This window comes from Equus asinus, chromosome 10, assembly GCF_041296235.1.
Source record: "Equus asinus isolate D_3611 breed Donkey chromosome 10, EquAss-T2T_v2, whole genome shotgun sequence".
Lineage (NCBI taxonomy): Eukaryota > Metazoa > Chordata > Mammalia > Perissodactyla > Equidae > Equus > Equus asinus.
This window is the reverse complement of record NC_091799.1, coordinates 70,126,884-70,153,951: the sequence shown is the minus strand read 5'-3', so window position 1 is coordinate 70,153,951 and position 27,068 is coordinate 70,126,884. Positions and strand designations below refer to the sequence as shown.

Below are 27,068 nucleotides of genomic sequence, written 5' to 3'. Positions count from 1 at the left end.
ATGTATATAAAGAAAAGAAAATGACAGAGTAATGGCTTTCAAACTTTTTTTGACAGTGACCCATGATAGTAAATACATTTTTCTTTGTGACTGAAGGGGAGCAGAATATGCCACCCCAAAATATGCCACATTGGCATGTGGATTATTTTGAGCCGAAGGCACTCAAGACCCAGCAGACTCAGAAAAAACATTTACCTCTCCCTTGACCACACAAAAGAATTTAGATAGGGAGCCTGTACCAGAAAAAGAGCTCTCACCAGAGGTAACTTTTTAATCTGAAAGACCTATCTACATGGCATGGCAAACTTGTAATTACCGAACATCTGCTCTTATCATCCTATGAGTTGCCTTCCGCCCCTTTGAAGCCCCAGGCCTCTATCCCATTCCTTAGCTTAGGACGGCGTAAAGCCTTAACTGCCTGACTTACCCTTGAGTCTCATATCTTTGGGACTCCCACACAGGTGAAATTAAATTTGTTTTTCTCCTGTTAATCTGTCTTACATCAATTTAATAATTAGACCAGCCAAAGAACCTAGAAGGGAGGAAGTGAACATTTTTCTGACCCTACGTGACCCAGAGCACACACATGTATACATATAAAAATAAAACAAAATTTCCCCGATAACCCTTATTATATTCAATGCACTCTGGTAGTTTCTCATCTCTTCCATTCTACTCTTTCAATTAAGAAAAATGCTGGTTGTGACTCACCGTGTTGATTTCATGACTGGATCACAACAGTAAGTAGGAAGTTTGATTTAGAGATGATGGGGACCTAAGGCCATCCAGACTGAATTTCCCTGGTTCCCATTTGCCCTGGCTCGTCTTCCCCTGTGCCTTTAGAAACAGAACGCTTGAATTATTTATCAGTCTGACATTGCAGCCGCTTCTGAAGAACTTGGCTGTCCTGTCCTCTGTGTACAAGTCACTCTTAAATGGCTTTGGTCTTGCAACAGCTATCATTATTGTTTACTAATAGACCAGATCTTGAGCCTAGCTGGCCTTAAGGAAATATATTAGGTTTTCCAAGTCATTGTACGCTTTTAAGTTTTGATAACATGGACCAAGATATGATAGAAACAATCGTAAAGATCATTTACAAGGAGAATTACTTAGTTACACTTGATAGTTAAACACAATAGTCTCATTTCTAAATCTCATCTTAAGCAAGTAAATTTAACCTAAGACTTGTGAAAATGAAGCCGCTATCAGCTGTTGGAGGACGAGGGGATCAATTTACTTTAAGTGACATTTTCAGATTGTTTCTAACCTAATCACACCATGAGTTAAAGGTTACACATTGGAGTTCCCAAACCGTTCAGGAAGTCTCTATATTTAAAAATGAAATTATTTGATAAAGAACTCCCCAGATTAAAAATGTCTCCCACATCTTTGTTGTGGCAGTTTCAGAGCTAACCAAAAGTAGTGTTTTGACCAGCCTATTTCTGACTTTTTTCATAAGGAGGTCAGAAAGGGCTTTATTTCCTTGTTACCTGGGAAATCCCCATTTCCTATCAATATTTATCTTTAGATGGTAAATAGCAGCCATTATGAAATTCCGGCTGGCCAAGGACAGTGCCACCCAGTGAGCTGAGCATGCCAGTGACTTGCTCAGTAAACTTGGAAAATGGTCTAATGTCTCTCTTTCTCATCAAGCATTGGGAGAGATGCTGAAATTGCTACCCAGAGGCTGCATGGTGACTAGAGCGGTTGTCTCAATACTCATGAATAGTTCAGGGAGGAGGTGACAGCGAGAAGTTCAGGGATGTACAATGTGCTACAACCATGATGCCAGTTCAGCGGGCTGAATGTCGCATAGCTTCCTTGTCTCTGTTCTCAGCTCTAAGCAGACCAGCAGCAGCAGAAGGTACAGGAAATGGGCAGGTCTTTGCTTCTGCATTCTTACAATTGATCTTGCAGAGATAGATGAGAAAGCACCTTAAAGCGTTGGGGACTTAAAATAAAGGTTTAAATTAAAGTGCATCTCAGTCATTTAAATTAGAGGGCAATTCGCATGTGAAATTAAGATGATATATTTGAATTCTTGATGGATTTCCCCACTTAATCTAGTCCTATAAAAAGGCAATCACTGATGTATTTGTTAACAAATTTATGCCGGTAAAAAAGTTTGATTTCACAAATTTAATTATTCTCATGCCTCAATGAAAGGGCAGACTGACTTTCTTAAAATTATGTGCTATTTTTAACTTATTTGCAAGGCCAAATAAATCAGCAACTCCCCACTGAAAACAAATAAATCAACATTCCGTCAATCCCCTCAGGAGGTTGTGGCTTCTGGTTGGTGAATGTTTTGAGAGTAGAACATTTCCATAGAATGCTCTGGATTGTCTCTGCATTTCAGTGAAGAGCTTCAAAATGGGTACAGAATCTTAAAAAAAAATCTGTGATTGAATGGCATGTGGCCTGGAGTCCTGTCCAAAAGTCCCCTCCTGATCCGTGAGTGATACCAACAGCCAGAAATGAGAACAAATACAAACCCAGAATCCATTCACCGCTTATCAAACAATGGAATTCTGAGAGGATCTACAGCCAGAAATAAGGGTGGGGCTGGCAGAGTCGAGAAACTTCTTAAAATAAGTGAATGACAGCTTTTCAGCCCTGTAATGTATCAGGTAATGTCTCAGCAGGATTCCCAGGGCGTGAGGACAAGACAGAGGTTTCCAACTACAGAACTTTCAACTTCAACCACAGGGATCCAAAGCCCCATAGGATTCACACGCGTGCTAGAGTATAAGAACAGAAGCAGGATCGGAGATTTCTCCGCTCTTCCAGCACGACTGGGGATGCTAAGGGTCAAGAATCTGCGACATCCCTTCTGCTAACCTCTGTCCTCTCCCTAGCCCTACCTAGGAATTTTGGGTTGAGAAATGTGTGGCTGAAAATACCCTAATGATGATAGAAGTTCTGGTTACTCAAGACCACAGACTGTACTGGGTCTCTGTTTTCTGCAAGTCGGGAGTATGCTAAAAGGCATTTATTTTTCTATGTTATAGCCACTGTGGACCAGTCAGCAGCTTCATTTGAAATGGAAATGTCTCAGACCGGCTTCAGCGCTCATTATTCACAGGTATGTTGACTACTTGGTAGAAAACGAAATCTCCTTTTTTCAAGGTTGGTTCTCCCAAAACCAACACCCAGGCATCAGTATTACATGTGCAACTAGTAGTTTATGGCTCCAGCAGTTATTCAGATCATGATGGCATTTCTTATCCAAATAAGGAAACAGCATTTCACAAGCTTCTTATTAGGAAAACATGCTATTTCACACAATTCACTACATTATACTAATAATTGTGAATCAGACAGTTTGGTATCTGCCTTCTGCAATTATGCATCTGGTTAAATGAAATACTTAATTTAAAAGATTTGCTAATGATAGGGAATGTATCTTTTTCTTCAGTGTCAAGGTATTCAAGGATCTTACCAGAATTCCATATTCAAGAACTAGGATTCTTGGCACCCAGAATAAAGCAGAAAGGCAAGACTAGAAAATATATCATTTGTAGTTGATGGAAGAAAAAGCATCATAGTCCCCACAAAAGAATATTGACATTTCAATATAGAATTGTACTATCTAACCTAGGGAAAGTTACTTACTCTGCCTCAGTTTCCTCTTCTGTAAAGTCAGGATGCTAAGAATGGCATCTAGTCCAAAGGGTTATTGTGAGGATTATCTGGTTAATGTATGTAAAGCACTTTGAATAGTACCTATCACGTTGTTAATGCTATGATGTGTTTGCTCTCACGGTTTTTGTGAAATATCATTGTTTTCTCTGCTTGGCTATAAGGACTGGGTCATGCTCGGAGCAGTAGGAGCCTATGATTGGAATGGAACAGTCGTCATGCAGAAGGCCAATCAACTCATAATCCCCCAAAACACAACCTTTAACGTTGAGTCTACCAAAAGGAATGAACCGCTTGCTTCCTATTTAGGTAAAGTTTGGATGTAATTGATAGAAAGTGATTACGTTTTATTTATGTGGGTTTTTTTTATTTTTAGCATTGTTTACTTATTATTTCTATAGGCCTACTTACAACCGTGTAAGCAAGATCAGTTCCAGGAGTTAGATATTTTACAGGACCCATGAAAGTTTCCAGTCAGCCTTAGTTCCTGAGCAGCCGTAATCAAAATAACAGAACATGGAGGTTATTTTCTTCTGAGAATGCCTGGCTAGTATGGGAATGATTTAGGCTAATTTTGCACCTTTTGAGGTCTCCTTGTGTCTGGTATTCTTATTAACTTCAAGAAGACCTTTGTACCTGATGGACCGGAAATGATGGTAGAAAAAGAAACCTTGACTCAACCTATATCCGGAAGCTCAGACTCCCGTATTCTCTTAAATATCCTCTGTCATTAGTTTCTTTGTATGGGTCCTAATTTTGGAAAAGAAAATTTTAATTTGTTTTGTCATATAGCTTCTTCTTTAATAGCTCTCTTCACAATCAGACAAATATTGAACTTAAACCCAGTGATGTAGCATCATCTTATGTTCAAAGACTTGCCTGGAACGAGGCGCTGTGTGTCTGGTATCACCTTATTCCAGATTGGGAGGAGACTCTTCTATCAGTAGATGGTCTCAGTAAAGAGCTGAGAGGGCCTAGCATGGAAAGGACCCTCAGAGTATGGTTTCCAGTGCTTTACTCACTCAGCAAATATTTTGAGAGCGCCTCTCTTGCCCCAGGCATTGTTCTTGGTGCTGGGGGTGCAGTAGTAAAGAAAAGTACCTTGCGGTGTTCATATTTTTGTATGTTAGCATTCTTCTCTGGGATCTTTCTGTCCTGGAGGGAAGTCTTTTTCTCTGTTCCAGTTTCTTGCTATTTTATGAGGAAAGTGGGAGGTCTTTACTGGTAGGTCCATACGTTTCCTATTCAAAAGCACATCTTAAAGCTGTAGAGGCAGCAGGATTTAAGAAGACTAAAAGGGCTGGGGCTGGCCCCGTGGCCGAGTGGTTAAGTTCGCGCGCTCCGCTGCAGGCGGCCCAGTGTTTCGTTAGTTCGAATCCTGGGCGCGGACATGGCACTGCTCATCAAACCACGCTGAGGCAGCGTCCCACATGCCACAACTAGAAGAACCCACAACGAAGAATACACAACTATGTACCGGGGGGCTTTGGGGAGAAAAAGGAAAAAATAAAATCTTTAAAAAAAAAAAAAAAAAAGAAGACTAAAAGGGCTGAGGATTTTCTATAATTAAAAATAGAATGGTAAGCAGCAGATATAATGTGAGTGCTAAAACCCCTTAAGACATGTCGAACTGCATTAATGAAAGTCTAATCTATTTCTCATAAAAGTCCTATTCCATTCTGCCTTGCTCATAGAGTAGCTAGAGTATTCCATTGCTCTAAGCACCACACATTACAAAAGAAAATGCTGAACTAGGATGTACCAGTAAAAGATTATCTAAAGGATACAGATCTGGAAACGATCCCCTTGTACCCATCCTTCTCCCCACAAAACTTGAAGAAATTGTTGGAAAACACAGTGTACACTGCATGTCTTTTAAATATTTAGAGGATTGTGATGTAAAATAAAGGGATTGAGCTTAGAATTCATATTGAGTTTTAGCATTAAAAGACATCTTAGAGATCATATAATAAACATCAAATTTTCCAAATTAAGGAATTGAGGAATAGAGAAATTGTCACATTTATCTATGGCGGTTCTGAAACTAGAATCTGGGTCTCTTGATTCTTGTTCCAGTGTTCATTTCAAAATTAAAGACATTGTGCGAAGTCCACAAAGATGTGTGACGTTGTTGCTACTCTTAGGAAATTCACACATTAATTAATAACAATACTTATTCTGAGTTATCATGTGATTAAATGCCTTAAAACCAAATAGTCCTAAGAACCCTAAATCTTATTATTCCCGAAAAGCTTGGGTTAATGGTTGCTTGAAGCAGATATAGAGAATTCAAGACTTGAAGATATCACTGCAGGCAAGAAAAAACTAAGAGAACTTCATTCCTGACCACGGGGTTTATAATATATGACTCCTCTCTGCCCAGAAAAGGTCATGTTGGGGTATGTTATCTACAGTGGGCTACAGTGAAGTTTTTTCTATTTCAGAAATCATTTTGTTAGCTTAGTCACAGGCTAGCGCGTAAGACACTTTGCCAACATAAAGTCTAATATATGTAAGATTTCTTTCAAAATAGAAAAGCACCCAGAAAGGGGGCAGAGGAGAAAAATAGCTTTTTTCCCCCAAATATTATTTTAAATCTGAAATGAGACTTTCAAAACATTTCCTTCTTTGTGTGGGTTGCAAATTAAGATGAGTTTGAATGTGTTAGCCTGAAATCTGTGTGGACTGCAAGTTGTTAGACTACAGAAAATCTTATGGAGGAAGCAAAAGAAAAGACAGATGCTCTATAAAAAATCCCATGCTAATCAATAATGGTCAGAAAGAAGTAGGAACTGAAGCTGTTGAACCCCTCTTAGGATGTAGTTACACACTCATCTTTCTATAACCCAGCCTTATGCGAATATGTGCTTAGCGAGTGATTTTGATGGTGAGAATACCGTTGAGATCCTGTTCCCTGCCTCCTCTGTCCACAGTTTGCTGAGTTTTAATCATGCCAGATAGATTCAAAAGGAAAAGTAAAGATGTGAGGCAACTGCATGAAATCAAAGCAGATCAGACCTGTTTCCCATTACCTCCCCAGATCCTAGCACTCTCCCCAAAAAATGAATTATGAGAGCTGACAGGACTTATTCTTTATAAATCCATGCACAGGGCTATGCCATCAATTTTTCTTTCTCTTCGATTTTGTACTTTTCTTTTTCAGAAAGCAGTATTAAGCTTAAGTGTTTATAATTATGTTCTTTTCATTCTAAGTAGACTTTACTGGGCCAGCCCAGTGGCGTAGTGGTTAAGTTCACATGTTCTGCTTAGGTGGCCCAGCGTTCGCGGGTTTGCATTCCCGGGCAGGACCTATACACTGCTCAGCAAGCTGCACTGTGGCAGCCTCCCATATGCAAAGTAGAGGAAGACTGGCACAGATGTTAGCTCAGCAACAATCTTCCTCAAGCAAAAAGAGGAAGATTGGCAACAGGTGTTCGCTCAGGGCCAGTCTTCCTCACCAAAAACAAAAATAGTAGACTTTACTTGGCCCTCTCTCTCTTTCCTTCTTTATTGTCTTTAGACGCTCAAGCTGCAACCTGTAACTACCTGACTGGTAGTTACTGTCCTTGTGAAGATTTTAACTAATGATTGTAGTTGTCAAGTGAAAAGCATCAAAGTTAATTAGCTAAATTATCACACAACTCCAAGCCTCAAACATAATTTTCAACTTTTTTTTAAAGGTTCTTTTATAGTTTGCATGCATAGCTCAGAAAATTACCAAAAAAATTAATGCATACTAAAACTCTCATCTCAATCCCTTCTTAATAATTCCTAGTAGAACAACATGAAATAAAACAGGCTCTGTTTTGCACATTCTCCTTTTCCATTTTATTTATGTATAAACATGACCCTAAAGTTTTTACTTCTTGAGCAATATTGTGGTTAGTAACATAAGAAATATAATACATAACATGTTTGCAAAAGAATATTTTATCATTTATTATGCACACTTTTTTTAACGCTCAAAGAAAGATGAAGAAATGAGAATGTGAGAAAAATATTCATGAAGGCAAATATGCCTGAGTAATTGTTTCCCTTTAGCACTTGTAAGAATAAACATTTTTAAGTATAAAAACCTCTGTTCCTTTTTTAAAATTTTGGAAGAAAGTAGAACTAGTACCTTATGGTAAAATACTTGACAAGTAAATTATCAATACAATCTTTCTCTCAGTAAGAAATGCTGTTCCACGGCATTTTGAAAAATAACCTGCCTTCTGCTCCCATGATGGACAGCTCTGGTTGTTAGAACATTTTTTTTCCTTCTTTTGAGTTGAAATCTGCGTGTGGTAATTTCTTATCTATTGGTTTAGCTCTGTTCTCTAGAGACACAAAGAATAAATCTAATTCTTCACTCAGAAATTAACATTAATCTGCCTTAAAGACACAATTTAAGATTTTAAAGGGCATGAAAGCCCAATTAAAGAGAGGAATGAATAAATATGTAAAACTATTCAAGCTCACTTTTAATCAAGTAAATGCAAATTAAAATCACAGCAAGGTACCACTGTTAGATTATGTTTAACATCTATTAGAATATCCACAAATTAAATAATACCCAATGTTTGGGAGAGTTGGATGAAACTAATCTTTCCTGTGGCTGTTCATGGAATAATTGAGTACAAATGCTCTGGAAACAATTTGCCAGACATCATAAGAACCATTGAAAATTTGATCCAGCAATGTATTCCTTGAAATTTATCATCAAGAAAAATCCAAAAGAAGAAAAATAATTAAATGTTCGAAGATGTCTTCGCAGGCTTAAGTATAATACCAAAAAATTTAAAACCACCTAAATTCCACCATTCCATCAGGAAATGATCCTGTGGTATAAACACAATGTCTTTATGGCTTAATTCAGAGAAATAAGCTTCAACCATTTAAAATCATGATTTGAAAACCAGGGCTACAACACAGAAAAAAGCTTACATTTGCTATTATTCCAACTATATAAAATTATTAATTTCTATAGCACAGACACATGCATCTAGATAAAATACAATTGATTTATTACAAAGTGGTGAATTGAGATTGCAAGAGTTTTTTGTGGATTGTTTTTCTCTTTCTGTCATCGCTGTTCTATCATTTGTGCCTTTCAACAATGAAAACTGGAGGGTAGGGATAAAAATATCTTTTCAGGATAAAGCAGTTGTGGTAGATAATCAGAGAACAAACTAAAGATTTCTACAGACAAACTTATCTGCATTAGAATATATATATTTATTTTCAACAGAAGAAAAGACCATATAAAAATATAAAAATGATTATCTCAGGGGGGCCAGCCTGGTGGTGCAGTGGTAAAGTTTGTATGTTCTGCTTCGGCAGCCTGGGGTTCACCGGTTCCCATCCTGAGTGCAGACCTATGCACTGCTTGGCAAGCCACGCTGTGGCAGGTGTCCCACATATAAAGTAGAGGAAGATGGGCACAGATGTTAGCTCAGAGCCAGTCTTCCTCAGCAAAAAGAAGAGGATTGGCAGATATTAGCTCAGGGCTAATCTTCCTCAAAAAAAAAAAAAAAAGATTATCTCGGGGATAATCATTTAAAATGGATCTTAATTTGTTCCATGCAGACTTTAAGGGGTCAGAAAGTATACGTGCCATCTCTCTTTTGTTAGGTTACACAGTAAACTCTGCCACTGTTTCTGGAGATGTGCTCTACATTGCTGGACAGCCACGGTACAATCATACAGGCCAGGTCATCATCTACAGGATGGAAGATGGAGACGTCAAGATTCTCCAGACACTCAGTGGAGAACAGGTGGGCTTGAAAATTACTGTTGTAAATTATTTCATTCATACTCTGTCTATGTAAATTTAACTGAATTGTCTATTGTCCTAAACTTTTAAAAAACCAGTACCCCCATATTCAACATCCACTGAGATTAGGGCCCATGCTAGGTTCCTTGGAGGGACGTCAAGTGTCTGCATCTTTGGCCACAGGAACATTTCGGTTGGATGGGGGTGGAGGTATAGATAATAGATGTAGATACGGATGTGCGGATATAAATACAAGGAAAGAGAGCTAAAACATTAAGAACCATGAAAGTGCCAGTGGCATCAACAATAAATTCAGAAGATGGAAAGATTATTTTAAGCTAAGATTGGTGTAGAAAGTCTTAATAAGAGATGAAATTTGGGTTAGTCTAAAAGGAAAGACAGTATGTAGACACGTAGAAAGAGCCAGATAAAAAGGTAATGTGGACCTGGACTGTGTGAAGTTTTGAGGGGCAGATTAAAGAATTTGGATTTTCTCCAGGAAGTGATGACAAATTATTTGTAACATGTGAAATCAGAAAATTTTCATTAGATAATATTGAATATTAAATGTAGTTTAAAAATTATATATTCAATATGCAAATTAAGTATAAGTAAACATATTTAAAACAGAAACATCTATGTTATTGTTGATTATTACTGAATTGTGATAATTTGGGTAATTTTTATTCCTTCTTCATGGTTTTCTGTATTTTCCAAGTGTCCTATAATGAGAATTTATTAACTTTATTCTGCAGTCTTCACGGGACAAGGGGGGTTCTTGGGCTCCACTAAATATTCCAACTCACTGGATCATCTCCCACCCCCTAGATACACACACAGAGTACTGTGAAGGGCGGGGCAGCGCCAGCCTTGCTCCCCTGCAGCAGTCCTTGTAGCAGCCAGCACAGCAGTCCAGCTTACGTGCCAGGAGACAGACACATCAGGCAGGTGCAGGGACTTCGCTGGCTTTAAAGCCCTAGAGGAGCCAGTATCTTTTATGACAATGCCATAGACATAGCTTCCAGGGTCCCCTTAAGGGCATGCAGTTGGAAGGGTCACTGCATTCTAGGAAGCCCAAAATATGTTATCTCCATCAAGTATTTCTAGTTCCACGCGACCCAAATGCAATGCCCCAATCAGAGTTTATTTTTACCACACTCGATGTTGCTTGGTAATATAGTTGAAATCCTTCCCTCATCATATTTCAAGGGGAACGGAGTTAGAGTAAACTCCAGGTCAGATTCTCATATACCAGGTGAAAGTGTTTCATTAGCCTTTTGCCCACATTTATCATCAGAAAATGCATCAACAATAAAAACAAGGCTCTTGTTGTAGCTCATGGGTGAAGTGAGAAGAACTTGAAATGGTATAACAACAATAAAAATGGAGAAGGAGAGAGCATGGTAGACATAAATAAGGAGGAATTAGCAAGGTTGTAAAATGAAACATTTTGGACAACATCTGAGGTCCATTATCACTCTATCAATTGTCTACAAGACAGGAAGTATAAAATTTTATGAAAAATTGCTTATGAACATGTGAAGAGAATATCACAAATGATTTAAATTATGAATGATCTGAGTTTCAAGCCTGGGAATCTGGGAGAAAGATGGCACCATGATTAGAATGTCAGCAACCCCAATAGTTTAGATATTTTTTAAAATGGTATTTGATTTTAGACATGTTTCCTATAACAGTGAGCACAAATTCAAATGGTTGTGGGTGCCAGGTAGGTAAAATAAATAATTAAAGCTGCTGGACAGAAGACAATGGGAAGTGGTGGAAACCATGGCCTGGCAGCGCCTGAGCCATATAAAGGTTTAGCTCAGCTCCAGATGCCTGTTACCATGTGGGAATGAAGGCCCAATATTGCCAGATCCTACAACACTTTATTTATGTTTGTAATTAATTCAACTTTTTGAAAAACCTTTTATACCATTCATAAGCCAGTGAGAAAAGGACATTCAAAAAAGCCAATGTCTGGCAGCTGTCTAAATGTCTAGCAATGTCTGGAAATGTAGAACTGGAGCCTTGAGGAGGAGGATAGACGGAAATGTGCAATCTGCAGTAATGGAAATGTTGGGGAGGATTCGGCATCTAGAGTAAGAGAATGGGGAAAAACTGCAGGTCTAAGCTTGTGGGGGAGGGGGCAAAATCTAGGGGATGGGAGGAGGGAAAGGAGCCAGAAAGGTGAAAAGGAAGGATAGTGTATGATATAGTGGGAGAATCAGGAGATCAAAAATAAAATCATGGAAGCTAAGACAGGAAATGTCAATAAGAGAATTATCAAAAGCATCAAATACACAGCTCAATATTTGGTAAGGTTATCGCATTTAGATAATGAAGTGTAGTCACCTGCATTCCCCTAAAATACATCCCTATCTTTAAAAGAGAAAATACATTGCTACAAGGGGATGGTCCCCCCTACAATCCTTTTATATTTTTCCACTTCCCATAGCTGCCGGGACAAGACTAAGTCATTTTGTTGAGTAGACTGTCTTCTGAGACTACGAGGTGAAATATGCTGCACCAGAATTCCGATAAAATTCAGCTCCTCATAATGTATTTTATTCCACATTTTCATGTTACTGTATTTAAATGTATACTGAAGCCTTTCCAGAATGACTTCTATTGTTTATTTCATTTTATTTCCTTTAAAAAAATCATTTTATCACTACTGATCTTTTATGCTTTGTGGAGAAGAAAGAGAGGTTAGGATGAAATCTAAAAGAAATCATTTCTCCTACTGTCAAGCTGCAGAATCTATAGCAGCTGCTCATCCTTAAGGATGGACCCGACTTATTACTCACTAGCCTCATGCAAAAGCCAATAAAGAGCTCTCAGGTGGCATTGGTTTCTCTATTTCATTTCCTTTGCCATCTAAATCTCAAATACTCTTCTAGATTGGCATAACAAAAGAAATGCAAGTTTTTAGCTTCCTTGAGAATTTCTGATGGTCATCAGACTGTTTTGTTTTTTGCCCTAGATCGGTTCCTATTTTGGCAGTGTGTTAACAACAATTGACATTGATAAAGATTCTAATACTGACATTCTTCTGGTTGGAGCTCCCATGTACATGGGAACAGAGAAAGAGGAACAAGGAAAAGTGTATGTGTACACTCTGAATCAGGTAATGGTAACTGTGGGTTTGATAGAAATCGGGGAAAATCTTTTCCTTACTTTCAATTTCAAATAATTAATGTAGTTCTAATTTTTCACTCAGTTTGGTAAAAGAAGCGAAGAAGCTTTGAGGGATTGTCTACCCCACTAATCCCTCAGTTTCTAAATGAACATTTAGAATTTTAATAAAATAGTTCAAATCCTTAGATATTTTCTACTTGGAAGTATGAACTATTCTTTTTTAACAGAATATTGAGGATAAAGATAAGTATAAATCTCACTAAACTCCTAAGTAAAGTCACAGGGCAACCATCATGAGCACTGGCCTGGAGGTGGGTGACATGAGCAGTTAAAGCTGCATGAGGTGGGGGGATAAGGACCGAGAGTAGAGAGACTGTGGCGATAGAGTGCATTTTAAGGCAATGACACCAGACACTTGCAGAAACTACTGTGGTCTCTGGAATACTTCACTGGAGTGGGATTTGTTTTCCACTCCTGATTTTAGATATCAGTGTTAAGTGAAATAATTCTTGATTTCATCATTAGAAGAGTTTTTGTGGTCTATAGCAAAGTCAGTATTCATCTATTTAGCTTTTTAAATGCTTAAATCTTTCTTATATTAATTATTTTAAATCATAAATTATGTTTCTTCCTATCATTTTTTTGGCTTCCTTCTGTCAACTTTTTGGTCCTGTGCTGTTTTTCCCTTTTTTCCAAGAAAGTGTCTTCCTGTCCATCGTTGCCAGTACTTGCTGTCCTTTTCTGGGTTTGGGGTCTTTTTTTTCACTCTGGACAGCTTTGGAAAAATTTGTTTTCTGAAAGCGTAAATTTTCTGTTTGTCCTTTAGGGGATAATATATAGAGACTTTTCAAAGCACAATATTGGGTGAAGAAAGGATAGTGACAAACTGAGGATTTAAAAATTCAGTTCTGCTTTAAAAAGATGCTGAGTTATATACTCACCCGATTGCATTAAAAAGAGAGTCTGTGAAAATCCTCAATATGTCTTCTTCTTTCCCACAATCCTGCAGTCGGTTCTTTGAAATCTCTAACTTTGCTCTCAGTTGGGCATCCTTTTTTAAGAACTTTCATAAACTTTACCATTGATATACAAATGGTTTTTAATAGCACTGATTTAGTATGCACTTAAAAATTCCACTCTGCTGTAGTAATGACAGAAATCCATAAGTATCCTGTTTATCTCTCTTCCAGACAAGGTTTGAATATCAAATGAGCCTGGAACCCATTAAACAGACTTGCTGTTCATCTCTGAAGCACAATTCATGCACAAAAGAAAACAAAAATGAGCCATGCGGGGCTCGTTTTGGAACAGCTATTGCTGCTGTGAAAGACCTCAATCTTGATGGGTTTAATGACATCGTGATAGGCGCTCCCCTGGAAGATGATCACGGGGGAGCCGTGTACATTTATCATGGAAGCGGCAGGACTATAAGGAAAGAGTATGCACAAGTAAGAAGTTAAACCTCCGGCTTCTCATCCTGAAGTGATCCGTGGGTTCAGTGCCAGGCATCTCCTGTCTTGCTTCATGAGTTAATTTATTTCTTCTGACTCGATTCGGAAAGTAGATTTCTTATTCTCATCTACATTTTCTTTCTAAAAGAATTGCTTTATATTTTGTCCTTTTATCTAGCTTTTTCTGTTGTTATTTGCCATGTCTCCATAATCTGATCTTGTGAAATGGTACAAAACAAAAGAACACTTTTGAACAATGCTATTTAACATCTGCAGTGTGTCTGATCCTAAACAGAGGGTACCACTTTCTGAATGAGAAAACAGTAATTACGTAATTTTGCCAATAAAGGAAATGAGATTATTGTTTTTATACTCAATATCCCTGTTGTTATAATAAAATTGCATTACATTTATATTTATGAATTAAATTGGTATATTTTCAGCAAATGAATTTGGGTTCCTGAAGATTTATAATCGTCTCACAAGTAATCCCTCTTGGAAGAACATCTGAATAATTAAGCTTAACCTGCAGGGGATTTCTGTCATTCCTATTTTAAATGTATTGTCAGTTATTGGCTCTAATCCATAAGTGTAATTTTTTCCTCCATGAGAAAAATAACCATTTACAGAAGTGTTTAATGCACTAATAAACATAAGAGAGTTTACAGGAATTCTTCTAATTTAATTGTCTGTTTTTAAGTAACCGTAGTTTGTTAGGCCTTGAACAACTACTTATAAATAAAATAGAACTCACTACTTTCTAGCTTACATAACATAAAAAGAAAATCAGAACATCAATTATTTCTTTTTCCATTTGATTTTTCTCTTTGGTACTAGAGTCAACAGAATTCTCAAAATCTATTTGTGTATTGGGAAGTTGTGATGCTTAATTTTTCATAAAGTGATAATGACATTAATAGTGAAACAACAAAATAAAGGGCATATTTCACTAACAACTCTCCTATCCTTTTAATAAATGACTTGTTTCTGTTAAAAATCTTTACGGTATTATTTATCTAGCTGGAAACAGGCAATATTAACCATTGGGGCTTGATAGAACCCGGAACTGCAAGAAGATTGCGTTCCATTCTTGTGTTTTGCCACTTTATTCCTTCACTATTAATCCTGCAAATTTAATGGAGTGGCATTTGTAGTAGAAAGAAAAGGATTTGTAAATCATTAAGATTGTCATAAGCAATTTATTTTGCAAAATGGTGGCAAATCAAGATGTAGCTTTAAACAACAACAAAAAAGAATCTTAGAGTTGAGTTTGTTTAATTATTGGCAAAATGCTTTCCCAAGGATAGAAGAGGATACGCTCACTCATTTCCATGGTAACCAGAGGTGTTGCTTGTGTATGAGATGAACCAGAATCAAACTGAATCAACAGAATCAGTGAGGCAGATATCTCCCGATTTGTTTGCTGAAAACATAAGGAAATACTTCCTAATGAGCCACAAACATTTAAGCATGAAAACTATTTCCATTTGGTTTGCCTTAATTGGCTTCCTAATTTATGAATTTAAGTGGAAAAGAGCAGGAGAAGACCCCAAGTTTGGGGAGGCTCTGTCCGTCCTGTCTCTTTGCCATCAGATTCTATTAAAATAGTATCAACTTGAACCAAAGCTAAGTGAGGAAGTAGCGATATCAAACATATTATGTATGGGGATGTGCCCAAATCAGTAAGTCCGTGTTCACTTATGCCTTCCCAACATTGTGGGTACATGTGAATGGATGCGAATCTATTGTCCCCTTGACTTTCAGAACAATTTTGGACAAACAGTAAAGAAGATCACATATTGAAAAATGTATTTCATGGAATGTGTTATTTATGCTCAGCCCCAAATTTCAGTGAACCCCAAATTGACTCCTAGGTTTGCCGGCATGATATGTTTTCAAGGTTTCCAGCACCTTTAAATATCCCTGTGTAATGGGGATTGAACAGGAACTAGAAGGCAGAGCCAGTTACTAACAATGTTTCCCTTCAGGATTAGGCAAGATGACATTATATAATTTTTTCCCCTCTCTCTGGTGTCAGTAACCCTGAAACGATTTTGTCTGGACTATAAAAAGAATATCCTTTGGGAATATCTGAGTAATTCCTCTTGTCTCCACATGAGGGGCCTCTTGGGCAGGTTTCCAAAAGATCTTTAATTTTAATTTTTTGTTAACCAGTGCAAGTCCTCAGATTTATTTGAAACTGTTCTTGAAGAGACTCTTCTAACATAAAAACTATCTGCTGGGATTTTCACAGCGTATTCCGTCAGGTGGAGATGGCGAGACACTGAAGTTTTTTGGCCAGTCTATCCATGGAGAAATGGATTTAAATGGTGATGGTCTGACTGATGTGACTATCGGGGGCCTTGGTGGTGCTGCCCTCTTCTGGTAAGTATTTTAATAACATTCAATTAATCAGATAATATTTCACAAATAGTTCCAGCGCTCAGAGTATGATCAGAGCTCGTGACATACCAATATCTAATACCTTTTGTGCTCTATTATTTAAATAAAAATTGCGCAGTTTTGGAAGCTGGAGGAGTCGATAAATCTTAAAAATAAAGAAAGCATATTAAAGGAAAGAGTGGAATCAACCCTTAGTTTGAGGTATCTATTATGTGCTTGGTACTAAGACACATACTCTGTTTTCGGGGGGAGGCATAGGGAGGAAGAGGGCCTCATTGAGGATGTACATGAACAAGACAGTATCCCCAAGTTGCTTACAAGCTTTTAGGGGTAATTGACTCTTCATTCATTTACCTAATGTGTATAATTAGGCAGTTCATCACTGTCTGATTGTCTTTATATTGCAGGTCAAGGATAGTAGTATCTTCAATAATATCTTTGCACAGCCCTTAAAATGTCTGCATCCCCAAATTAATTACAGTTAATTGTAAAATCCTAGTCAATGGTTAGCTACATACATTAATACTATTTACTTATTAATTTATTAATAATTTATTAATTAATAACATTAATAACTCTTGCTTTAACCGGTTAAAAAACACAATTTCACAAAAGATTCTATTTGGAAAAAAGTGACTAAAAATATCAAGAATAACCTTAATGAGAATTTGGCATGATAATTTTAAAAAATGTTACAAACTTCATTAAGAAATATAAAGAAGGGGGCCAGCCCAGTGGCAGAGCAGTTAAGTTTGCACTTTCTGCTCTGGTGGCCCAGGGTTCGCCCATTCGGATCCCGGGCATGGACCTACACACTGCCTGTCAAGCCATGCTGTGGTGGCATCCCACATATAAAGTAGAAGAAGATGGGCACGGATGTTAGCTCAGGTCTAATCTTCCTCAAAAAAAAAAAAAAATTGCATCAATAAAAGGTCCTTCCTTTTTCAGTCTGCCAAAAGCGTTATCCTTTTAAATTCTACTTTTTGTCTTTTCTCCTTCGATGAGAGTCCATCCTCCCTGGTTGATGAGCTCAGAAGGAGGGGATTGATGACAACTGAGTTCCTTTTGGAGGATCTGTCTTTAGGCAGATAAGAGGAGTTCAGAGAAAGCCTCTCCCTGCATTTGCTATCTTTCAAGTGCCTACAGCTCAAAATAATCAATATACTAAAGCAGGGTATTTTGGGGTGACGTGTCCTAAACTTATATAATCATATTTTGGGGTGGCATATTTTGCTACTCTTCAGAACCAAAAGCCTAAGATGGTTCCAAAACAACCTGGGTATCCTCAGAACATCAGATACAATCTCTTCTGTTTCAAAAATTCCCCGAAGAAATGGAGTCCTGAGAGCCTGCACTATACAGAAAGAAGACCCCCCTTCGGTGTGTTTCCTTTGCACTCCCGAAATGACGGCATTCACTAACTGGGAAAATGTGTGAGTCCTTGCCACCATTTATGTGTTTGTAGGTCCCGAGATGTGGCTGTAGTTAAAGTGACCATGAATTTTGAGCCCAATAAAGTGAATATTCAGAAGAAAAACTGTCGTGTGGAGGGAAAGGAAACAGTGTGCATAAATGCTACAGTGTGTTTTGATGTGAAATTAAAGTCCAAAGAAGACACGATTTATGAAGCTGGTAAGTGTAATATACGTAGCAAGTCCTTTGGGGCAGGAGGACAATATATTTGCTGCAGCATGATGAAATCCAGTGAGATACTGTATTTCCCCTGAAGATAGGGGTCTGCACATCACATCTGCCCCTGTGAACATGCTGAACCTTGGAAAACATTCTGCTGCAGAAAGAATAGGATATGGAACCCAGTAAATTCTGGAGCAGAAACTATATGTTTATATACAATGGATTCAACATTCTATAGTTTCCCTCTGGCTCTTCAATTTGCTAAGAACAATCAGGTGCTGAGGGGAAAAAAAGAATTCAGAGGTGGAGTCTGGAAACTAGGCTCCAAATGAGGCTGGTTTTCCTTCCTGGGGATCTTCACAGACCTCCTTCTGCTCTCTGTCCAGGAAGACTGGTGTTGCAGAGAGCATCACCTCTCTGCCACTCCACCTTCCTGAGAGCCGTGTGGTCCATACAGAAGGTGACCCTGGGTGTTGAGAGTCAGACATATTCCGTGTGTGTCTGCTCAGGCACAACACATCAGCCTGGGTGTCCCCCTCCTGTCTACAGTCTACACTGCCTAAGGCAGTTTTTTAATGATACTGAAATATGTTGTAGTCAAAACTATGAAGGCCATTGGCTGCAGAAGAGTAATTTACTGTGTAAACCAAATATAACTGGGAGGAGAAAAACCATTAATCCTGAAAATCTGTTTTTCTTAGTTTGCTCTGTATGTGCATATTTATGCTCTGCAGTTGTCCTCTGACTAGAAGATAAATGAGGTAGAGGAATGTAAAATAGTGATTTACATTTTCATACACCACATTATCTCAGTCTTATTTAATTTTTATATAGTAACTAAGCCATCAAATAAGGAGGATTGTTGCCTTCATAGAAAGTATAAGGTTTAACTTGTTTTTTATTGTGGTCTGCTTATTTTATTAAACTTATATATTAAGCTTATTTTTTTTAATGTGCTTGGAACATAATCTAAAACGACATTTTTTATAAATTAGGCAAAAATGTTGTAAGTGCATATTTTTGTCTCTGTTGAAATATAACATAATCAATATTCTAAGCAGGGCTCCAACATTTCTAAACTAAAAAAGTGCTTTAAGGGAAAACCCAGTAAACACAGGCATGGCATGGTCACAAAATTAGGTGATATGTAGATGCACATACGTGTGTGTATGTGTGTGCATACATACATATACGTTATAAAATAAGTATAACTAAACATTAAAAGCATAGTGAACTCAGAAAGCAGGTCTATAGACTTCGTCAAGGTTGTCTTCATGACTTTGATGCCACTGTGCTTTCAGAGTGTCTATATGCTGAATAATAGAAAATTTTTGTTGACTGACTGCTCGAGAGGTTTTTCTATAATGCTAATTTAATGAGCTGGACCATATGAAAATCACCCTAAATAAATATTTCTGTCAATTATTCTATTTTTTATTTTTATAGATCTGCAATACCGTGTCACGCTCGATTCACTAAGGCAGATATCACGAAGTTTTTTCTCTGGAACCCAAGAGAGAAAGATTCAAAGAAACATCACAGTTCGAGAGTCAGAATGCACTAAGCATTCCTTCTACATGTTGGCAAGTAAATCATATATTATCGCTGCCTTATTCCAAGTCAAGCATAAAATCTAGCTGTCTCATTTCAAGTCAACCAATCTGATTGTTTTATTTCAAAGAGCACATCACAAAATAAATTTTATTTTGTTTGGTCACTTTATCAGATAACTACAGGTCTGATTTTTTAATTTCCAAATACATTTCATAAAATATCTTTCATCTTCCCTGTGTGTGTATCAGACATGCATATATTATGGAATAGTAAAAGGCACAGTGCCCTAGCTAATAAGAGATCTTGTGTCTTCATCCATTTTTTCATTTCTTTCATTCATTCATTTATTCTTTTAACTTGAAAACATCAGTTAACTTTCGTGGGCCTTGTCTGTCAAATGTGAATGATAAGTGGTTATACCGCCTGAGGGGAAACCTTTGGGCCATATGCTGTCTGCCGTTTCTTCTCATCCACTGAACTACATATTTCACTCCTTGACCTTAAATTGATGGGAAAAAAAATCTCATATTTTCTATCATCTGTAGACTTTGTGCTACCTAAATTTCTTTCTATTTCAGTGGATGAGAGAGCCTTGGAAAGCAAATTATTAATCTCCAGAGATGGCTAGTAAGCCAGGTTGAACCATTTTGAATGTATTTTATTGGCTCACTACATATGTGGAGAGAATTCCCATCTAAGGGCAGGAGTTTCTTAAATATTTTCTTAAAATGTGCCTGATACAAAAAAAAAGAAGCAGAATGGATGTAATGAGAAAACACCTATTTTAGCAACCAAGATTGAGATTTAGAGACTTGAACGTGATCTTGGAATTTTAAAGGAAATAGGCCAATTTTTCCCCATCTCTGACTTATTTCTGTATTCTTCATGTTTTTGTATTCTATACTTTGAAAATCTTATAGTTAGGGGCAGGAAAGTGACAGAAAATGTGGATTCTTCTATGGTATATTTGTCCAAAATTTAGTATCTAGCCATGTCTAGGCACTGGTATGAAAAGGAATGAACTAGTTTCAAAATATCCAAAATTCTTTTGGATTTTAATGGATACGTTAACATTTGTTCTGGAGTCAGCCAGGATGGAATTTGCATTCCAGCTTCACCACATTCCGAGTGATTTTGATAAAGTTGTTTAGTCTCTTAGAGGCTCAGTTTTTCATCTGTAAAATAAAGACTATGATAGTTATTCATCTTGGAGCACTCCTGAATAATTCTCAATAATGTATACAGAGCTCATAATTCTAGACATGCCATAGAAGATGGCTGTCCCTGATGATAGTATAAACAATATTGGTTGCATTCACATTATTTGCTTATCATTTCACATTGTAAAATTCTTACAACTCAAGGTATATATTATAATAATGAAATGCAACTCAATTTAAAGAAGGTTTGCTCTTCTGAAGTTGAGAGACTTTCCTACAAGTATTACGTAATGACTTTTAGCTCAAGGTCTCAAGAGAAACGATATTGTTAAGCAAGTCACTTGGAGTGGTATATCCTGACATGGCAAAGTATGACATACCCCATCACTCCAGCAGGCCCCTGTGAGAAACTGGAGGTGAGTCATCTGGTCATAACTGAAGCCTCTGCATTCCAGCAGTGTCCCTTGTCAGGGCAGAAGGGCAATGCCTCTGTGAAGCAAAAGCCTGATGAGGTCATATAGTTAGATCAAGTGCAAAAGGATGTCCCAGTAAGCCTGACCCACAGGAGCAGCAGAAGAAAGCCATAACAAGGTCAGAACATCCAGTAAATATGATGCCAATGATATATTTTATGTTTCGACCTCTAGGACAAGCATGACTTTCGGGATTCTGTAAGAATAACTTTGGATTTTAATCTTACCGATCCAGAAAATGGGCCTGTTCTTGATGATTCTCTACCAAATTCAGTGCATGAATATGTAAGTCAGTTTTTTTGCATTCAGAGTATCTATTTGTGAATATATTAGGAAAAAACCTGAAACATGTAGAAAGACACACACACAATCCTAAATCAATTATATTAAAAAAAATAAAAAGAACTAGACTCTTCTAGACTTTTGCCAACTCTTCTAACTTCCTATTGTTGGAGTTTAAGGGAACTTATAAATGACACTACTTTTATCTCTCCTGAATTTAGGACCAGCTGAAAGAAAGACCAATTGAAAGAACTGGAACTCCCCTTTGTTACTAATGGACATTTGCAGGGCATGGTTTAGGTATAATGGGTGTCTTCCTACTAAACCAGGCTTAGACCACAGATAATCAAATAGGTCATCAGCAGAACTCAGCAGTCTCAGGCCTTCTTCATGGGGACCACCTCGTAAAACCTGCAAAATGGAGATATAGAGCAGAATGTATGCTTCCCGTGGCATATCGCTGCCCCAGGAGCGGAAGAGATAGGAAAGGACTGAGCTGTGTTCACTCAGTTCTTGCTTCCAAATTCAGAGTCCACCCCTGAGAAAAAGAGAGTGAGCAGGTAAAAGGATGGGGTCACAAATGTGGCACCAATGGAGAAGACGTCAGGGATGGGGAATTAGTTCTCCCCATGCACCCGTGTTCCACTAGTCCTTCCTTCCTTCCAAATATATTTATTGAGTGGCTGTGTGTACGAGGCATCAGAGGTTACAGTCTAACCTAGGAAACAGGTACCAAGTCATAATTAAAGCCTGTGCCCTGGAGGAGAACTTCAGAGCTCAACAGGAACTTCCGCCTAGCCTGGGGAGTCAGGAAGCACTCCCCGGAAGCTGTGACGTTTAAGTTGAGACTAAAGCACAGGATGATTTTTCCATCCTATTTAGAGGACTGGAGGGAGCAGTGTTCTAGACAGAGAGATACATATGAAGGTTCTGAGGCAAAAGGAATTAAACTAAACTCATTAGTGCGGCTGCAGCTGAAGAGCAAGGGGGAAGGTGACGTGGGATGAGGCGGAAGGCATAGGCAGGAGCCCCATCATTCAGGACTTTGTGCCACCGTACAGACTGTAAACTTTTTTGAAGAGCAATGGAATGCTATTGATGACTTTAATTGGTTCAGTGATAGCACTGGATTTGTATTTTTTTAGGGATTACTTCAGCTGCAATGTGGAGAATGATTGGAGGGAAACAAGACTGAATGTGAGAGACCAGATAGGAAGCTGTTGCTTTAGTTCAGGGAGGAAATAAGGATAGCTGGAGGAGAAGCAGTGGTGGAAACAGAGAGGTTTGGGATATATTTAGAAGAGAGGTGGAATGGACAGTTCTTGGTGATACACTGGAAAAGAGAGAGGAGGGGACTAATGAAGAGGAGGAGTCAAGGAAAGCTCCCAGTTATGTGGCTTCACCATTTTCTGAGCTCTATTACATTCCTAGGTATTGATTCTTTTCAATAAAAAAATCTATTAATCAGGGGTTGGCCCAGGGACAGAACGGTTAAGGTCACACACTTTGCTTCTGCAGCCCGGGATTCATGGGTTTGGATCCCGGGCACTGACCTACACACCACTCATCAAGCCATGCTGTGGCGGCATCCCACATACAAAATAGAGGAAGATTGGTACAGATGTTAACTCAGGAGCAATCTTCCTCAGGCAGAAAAAAGAAAAATCTAATGATCAGAGTTGAATGTTAAAGTTTTCTCTCATATGATTTAAAGTACTTGACTTGATTTTTTTGAAACTGTTCTAGTCTGGCAGACTAAAGCCCGTGAAAAACATCTGTGAAAGCTGTTCGTTCTTTAAAGGACTGGAAGAATTTATATCCAAAAGTAAAAGTTTATTCTTTTCCCCTATAAATTATAGTAACAAATTTAAAGTTCCTTATGATTTCTGCCATGAAATCTGTTCTCTTTATGGGTTTCTTAACTAAATTTTGAAAAATGCTTTTCTGCGACCATTTCAGATTCCTTTTGCCAAAGATTGTGGAAACAAGGAAAAATGTATCTCGGACCTCACCCTGGATGTATCCACCACTGAAAAGGGTCTGCTTATTGTCAGGTCCCACAACGATAAGTTCAATGTTAGCCTCACAGTCAAAAATAAAAAGGACAGTGCCTATAACACCAGGACCATCGTGAATTATTCTCCAAATCTAATTTTTTCAGGAATTGAGGTAAACTTGTCATTTCATATTTATTTATTCTGTTAATAAGCCTTTTTGAACCTACTTTTCATACTACTGAGCTAATTGTTTTTATTGCATCGATTTTAGAAGAATATAAAGCATTTTGCACAAAATTAGTATTCACTAATGGTGGAAGTACCAAGCTTTTTTTTAAAGCTTTTGTTTTGATATATTTCTTTAGAGATGTATGACTCAGATTCAGTGTGAGAAAGGATCGCTGATGTATCAAAATTGGATTTTCACAGAGGGCTTACACTGCTGAAATTGAGACTGAGTCAAGGAAAAAAATAAACACAATCAAAGTCAAAACAGTTTAATAGAGATGGGGGGAGTAATATAAGAGCTGAACAAAAAAATTTACATGCAGAAAAATCATGATACCATTTCCCGCTTTCTATGAAAAACCTTACATTGTCAACAGAGTTGTGTTAAATGACTGTGTCTCATTGTCATGACAGATTTGCACTTTTTTGGCAATAACGTATAGCTGCATAAGATGCTATATCAGAAATAATACTTCCAAATTGAATTTTGCTTTTCATTCTGAACTGTGAATGAATCCTCCTGAATTAAAATTCTGTGTATGTTTATATGAATCAGTAATATATATGATTCATATTAAAAACCAATATACTTGTTATATATCATATTAAAACTTTATTGTCTAGTTTCTATAAATTCAGACTTTCACTAATATTTCTCTCCATTTATTGGGATATCACATAGAGACATGATGGCTAAGATAGGCTTAAAAAAATGTCATATATTGCTACCACATATTTTAGATTCAGTAAAGAATGTTAATTATAAATCCACGTGTGCAAAGTGACACTGGGAAAATATTACCACTGAATTTTTCTCTGGAAAGGAGACTATATTAAAAATCATTGCCTGTATCTTCCACTGACTTCATGGCCTTGGCCGAAAGTCAGAATTCTAAAGTCAACAATGCCTCTCCTCTACTTCTGTTCACAATGACGACAATAATAATAATGACAGTCTTTTCTTGAGTCATATTATGTCCCAGGTACTCTTCCATGGGCTCCACTTATTTAATTCTGATTAATTCTTTTGTAAGTAGGTATTACTATACTACAGAGATTCTATGATAAACCATTTTTTTTACATTTTAACATTTCTGTAATTGCATTTTACAATTGATGTTTATTTAACTGGCAGCATTATTTTTCCTTCTTATTTCACCAATTACTGGTGAGACTCATATTCAGTGGCATTTTCAATTTGATGAAATAAGAGTATGACTGACCTCACTTGACAGAGAATCAGGCCCAAAGAAGTGAGGATTCTTGGCAAGGAAAAGCTAACAGTGATGGAGTCAGGATTTAAATCCCGGTGGTCCCAGGCAGTCTCTTACCCACTGCGCTAAACTCTTCTGATGACTCCCATTCACTGTGGGCTTCATGTGGCAGTCCAGAACATGTGGGTTATCTCGTTTAGCCGCCTAATGCCTCTGTGAGGTAGGTGCTGTTAGTACTTGCATTTTACGGTGGAAGATCTCGACAGGATAACGTGATGTGTTTTGTCCTTCAGTCCTCCTTAACTTAAGTGATGTTTTCAGATTTCCCATGGGCTGTGGGACAAGTGATCCCAGAATGCTGTGACTCTCCCCACTAAACTGAGAGACAAATCTTAGCAAGGCAGAGTCCAAGGCACAGCTGGAAAAATTCTAGAAAACCAAGCTCCAGTATTTCACCTATGTGCCTGCTCTAAATCTATTTGTTTTCTCTTCCTAGGCTATCCAAAAAGATAGTTGTGACTCCAACCATAATATCACATGTAAAGTTGGATATCCTTTCCTGAGAACAGGAGAAGAGGTAAGCAGCTTATACAACATACATGTGGTAATTGGATATGAAAAATAATATGCTCAAAGTCAGATTCATAAATCCTTCCAAAGATAGTTTAGGTGATATAGATGAAGAAGCTTGAGTTCAAAGGTTTGAGATCTTTGAGTCAAAAGCCAATTATTGCATGAATCAAACTCAAACACCAAGGCAAAATTAAACATTTACAGTCCGTAACTTGTCTGATAAAATAGAGCTAGGAAATTCTGACATTGGAATCTTCTATATAGTAGTCTTTTCTGGCTTGTAAGACAAAGAATATTTCAAATAGGTAGGTTTGGAACTTTGTATAGAAACTCTCTTTTCATTTCTCTCTCTTTTTTTAAAATAATGTCCTCATTGAGATATAATTCACATACCATAAAATTCACTTATTTAAAGTGTATAATTCATTTGGTTTTAGTATATTCACCAAATTGTGAATTGTGTAACCATCACCACAATCAACCTTAGAACATTTTCACAACCCAAAAAGAAACCCTGTACACATTATCAGTTACTTCTCTTTTTTTCCTCAACAACCCCTTCCTCAACCCCAGGTGACCACTAATCTACTTTCTGTCTCTATGGATCTGCCTATTTCTGTGGATCTGGATATTTCAAATAAATGGAATCAGTGGTCTTTTGTGACTGGCTTTAATGTTTTCAAGCTTCATCCATTTGTCAGTAGTTCATTCCTTTTTATTTCCAAATAATATTCCATTGTGTGGATATAGCACATTTTATTTATTCCTTCATCAGTTCATAGGCTTTTGGGTTGTTCCCACTTTTTGGCTACTATGAATAATATCGCTATGAATCTTTGTGTACAGGTTTTGGTGTGGACATATGTCTTCATTTCTCTTGGGGTGGAATTGCTGAGTTATGTGGTAACTGTATGTAACATTTTGGAGAACTGCAAAACTTTTCCAAAGTGGCTGCACCATTTTACATTCCTACCAGCAATGTATGAGGATTCCAGCTTCTCGACATTGTTATTGCCTTTTTGACTATAGCCGTCCTAACGGATGTGAAATACTAGCTCATTGTGGTTTTGATTTGCATTTCCCTGATGGCTAATGATGTTGATCTTTAAATGTGCTTGTTGGCTATATGTATATCTTCTTTGGAGAAATGTCTATTCAGATCCTTAACCTATTTTTTAGTTAGAATGTCTTTTCATTATTGGGTTGTAAGAGCTCTTCATGTATTCTGCGTTCAAGTCCCTTATCAGATATATGATTTCCAAATATTTTCTCTTATTCTGTAAGTTATCTTTTCACTTTCTTGATGGTGTCCTTTGAAGTACAAAAGTTTTCACTTTGATGAAGCCCAATTTATCTATTTATTGTTTGGCCACTCATGGCTTTTGGTGTCATTCCCCTTAACACATGTGACATGGTTACCAGTGATCCAGCAAACTAACTAGGAATGACCGTAATTATCATTAAATTCAATAAATCTCTTCTGTGTCCATTTGAGCTTCTGGAACTAACTAAATGTACAAATTTACATTTGGAATCTCATCATAAGGTCTAGTTCTT

The 27,068-nt window shown here is 37.5% G+C and overlaps 1 protein-coding gene across 3 annotated transcripts in view; it reads left to right on the top strand.

Moving 5' to 3' along the window:
- ITGA1 (integrin subunit alpha 1) overlaps positions 1–27,068 on the top strand; it is a 164,297-nt gene that overhangs the window by 97,794 nt on the left and 39,435 nt on the right. For all 3 annotated transcript variants that reach the window (XM_070519662.1, XM_070519661.1, XM_044771387.2), the window contains exons 10-20: positions 3,015–3,088; positions 3,810–3,954; positions 9,259–9,401; positions 12,387–12,530; positions 13,732–13,989; positions 16,247–16,377; positions 17,861–18,027; positions 19,477–19,613; positions 21,392–21,502; positions 23,459–23,668; positions 25,435–25,515. In XM_070519662.1, the coding sequence (XP_070375763.1) occupies positions 3,015–3,088; positions 3,810–3,954; positions 9,259–9,401; positions 12,387–12,530; positions 13,732–13,989; positions 16,247–16,377; positions 17,861–18,027; positions 19,477–19,613; positions 21,392–21,502; positions 23,459–23,668; positions 25,435–25,515 (1,601 nt within the window). The remainder of the gene's footprint in view (positions 1–3,014; positions 3,089–3,809; positions 3,955–9,258; positions 9,402–12,386; positions 12,531–13,731; positions 13,990–16,246; positions 16,378–17,860; positions 18,028–19,476; positions 19,614–21,391; positions 21,503–23,458; positions 23,669–25,434; positions 25,516–27,068) is intronic.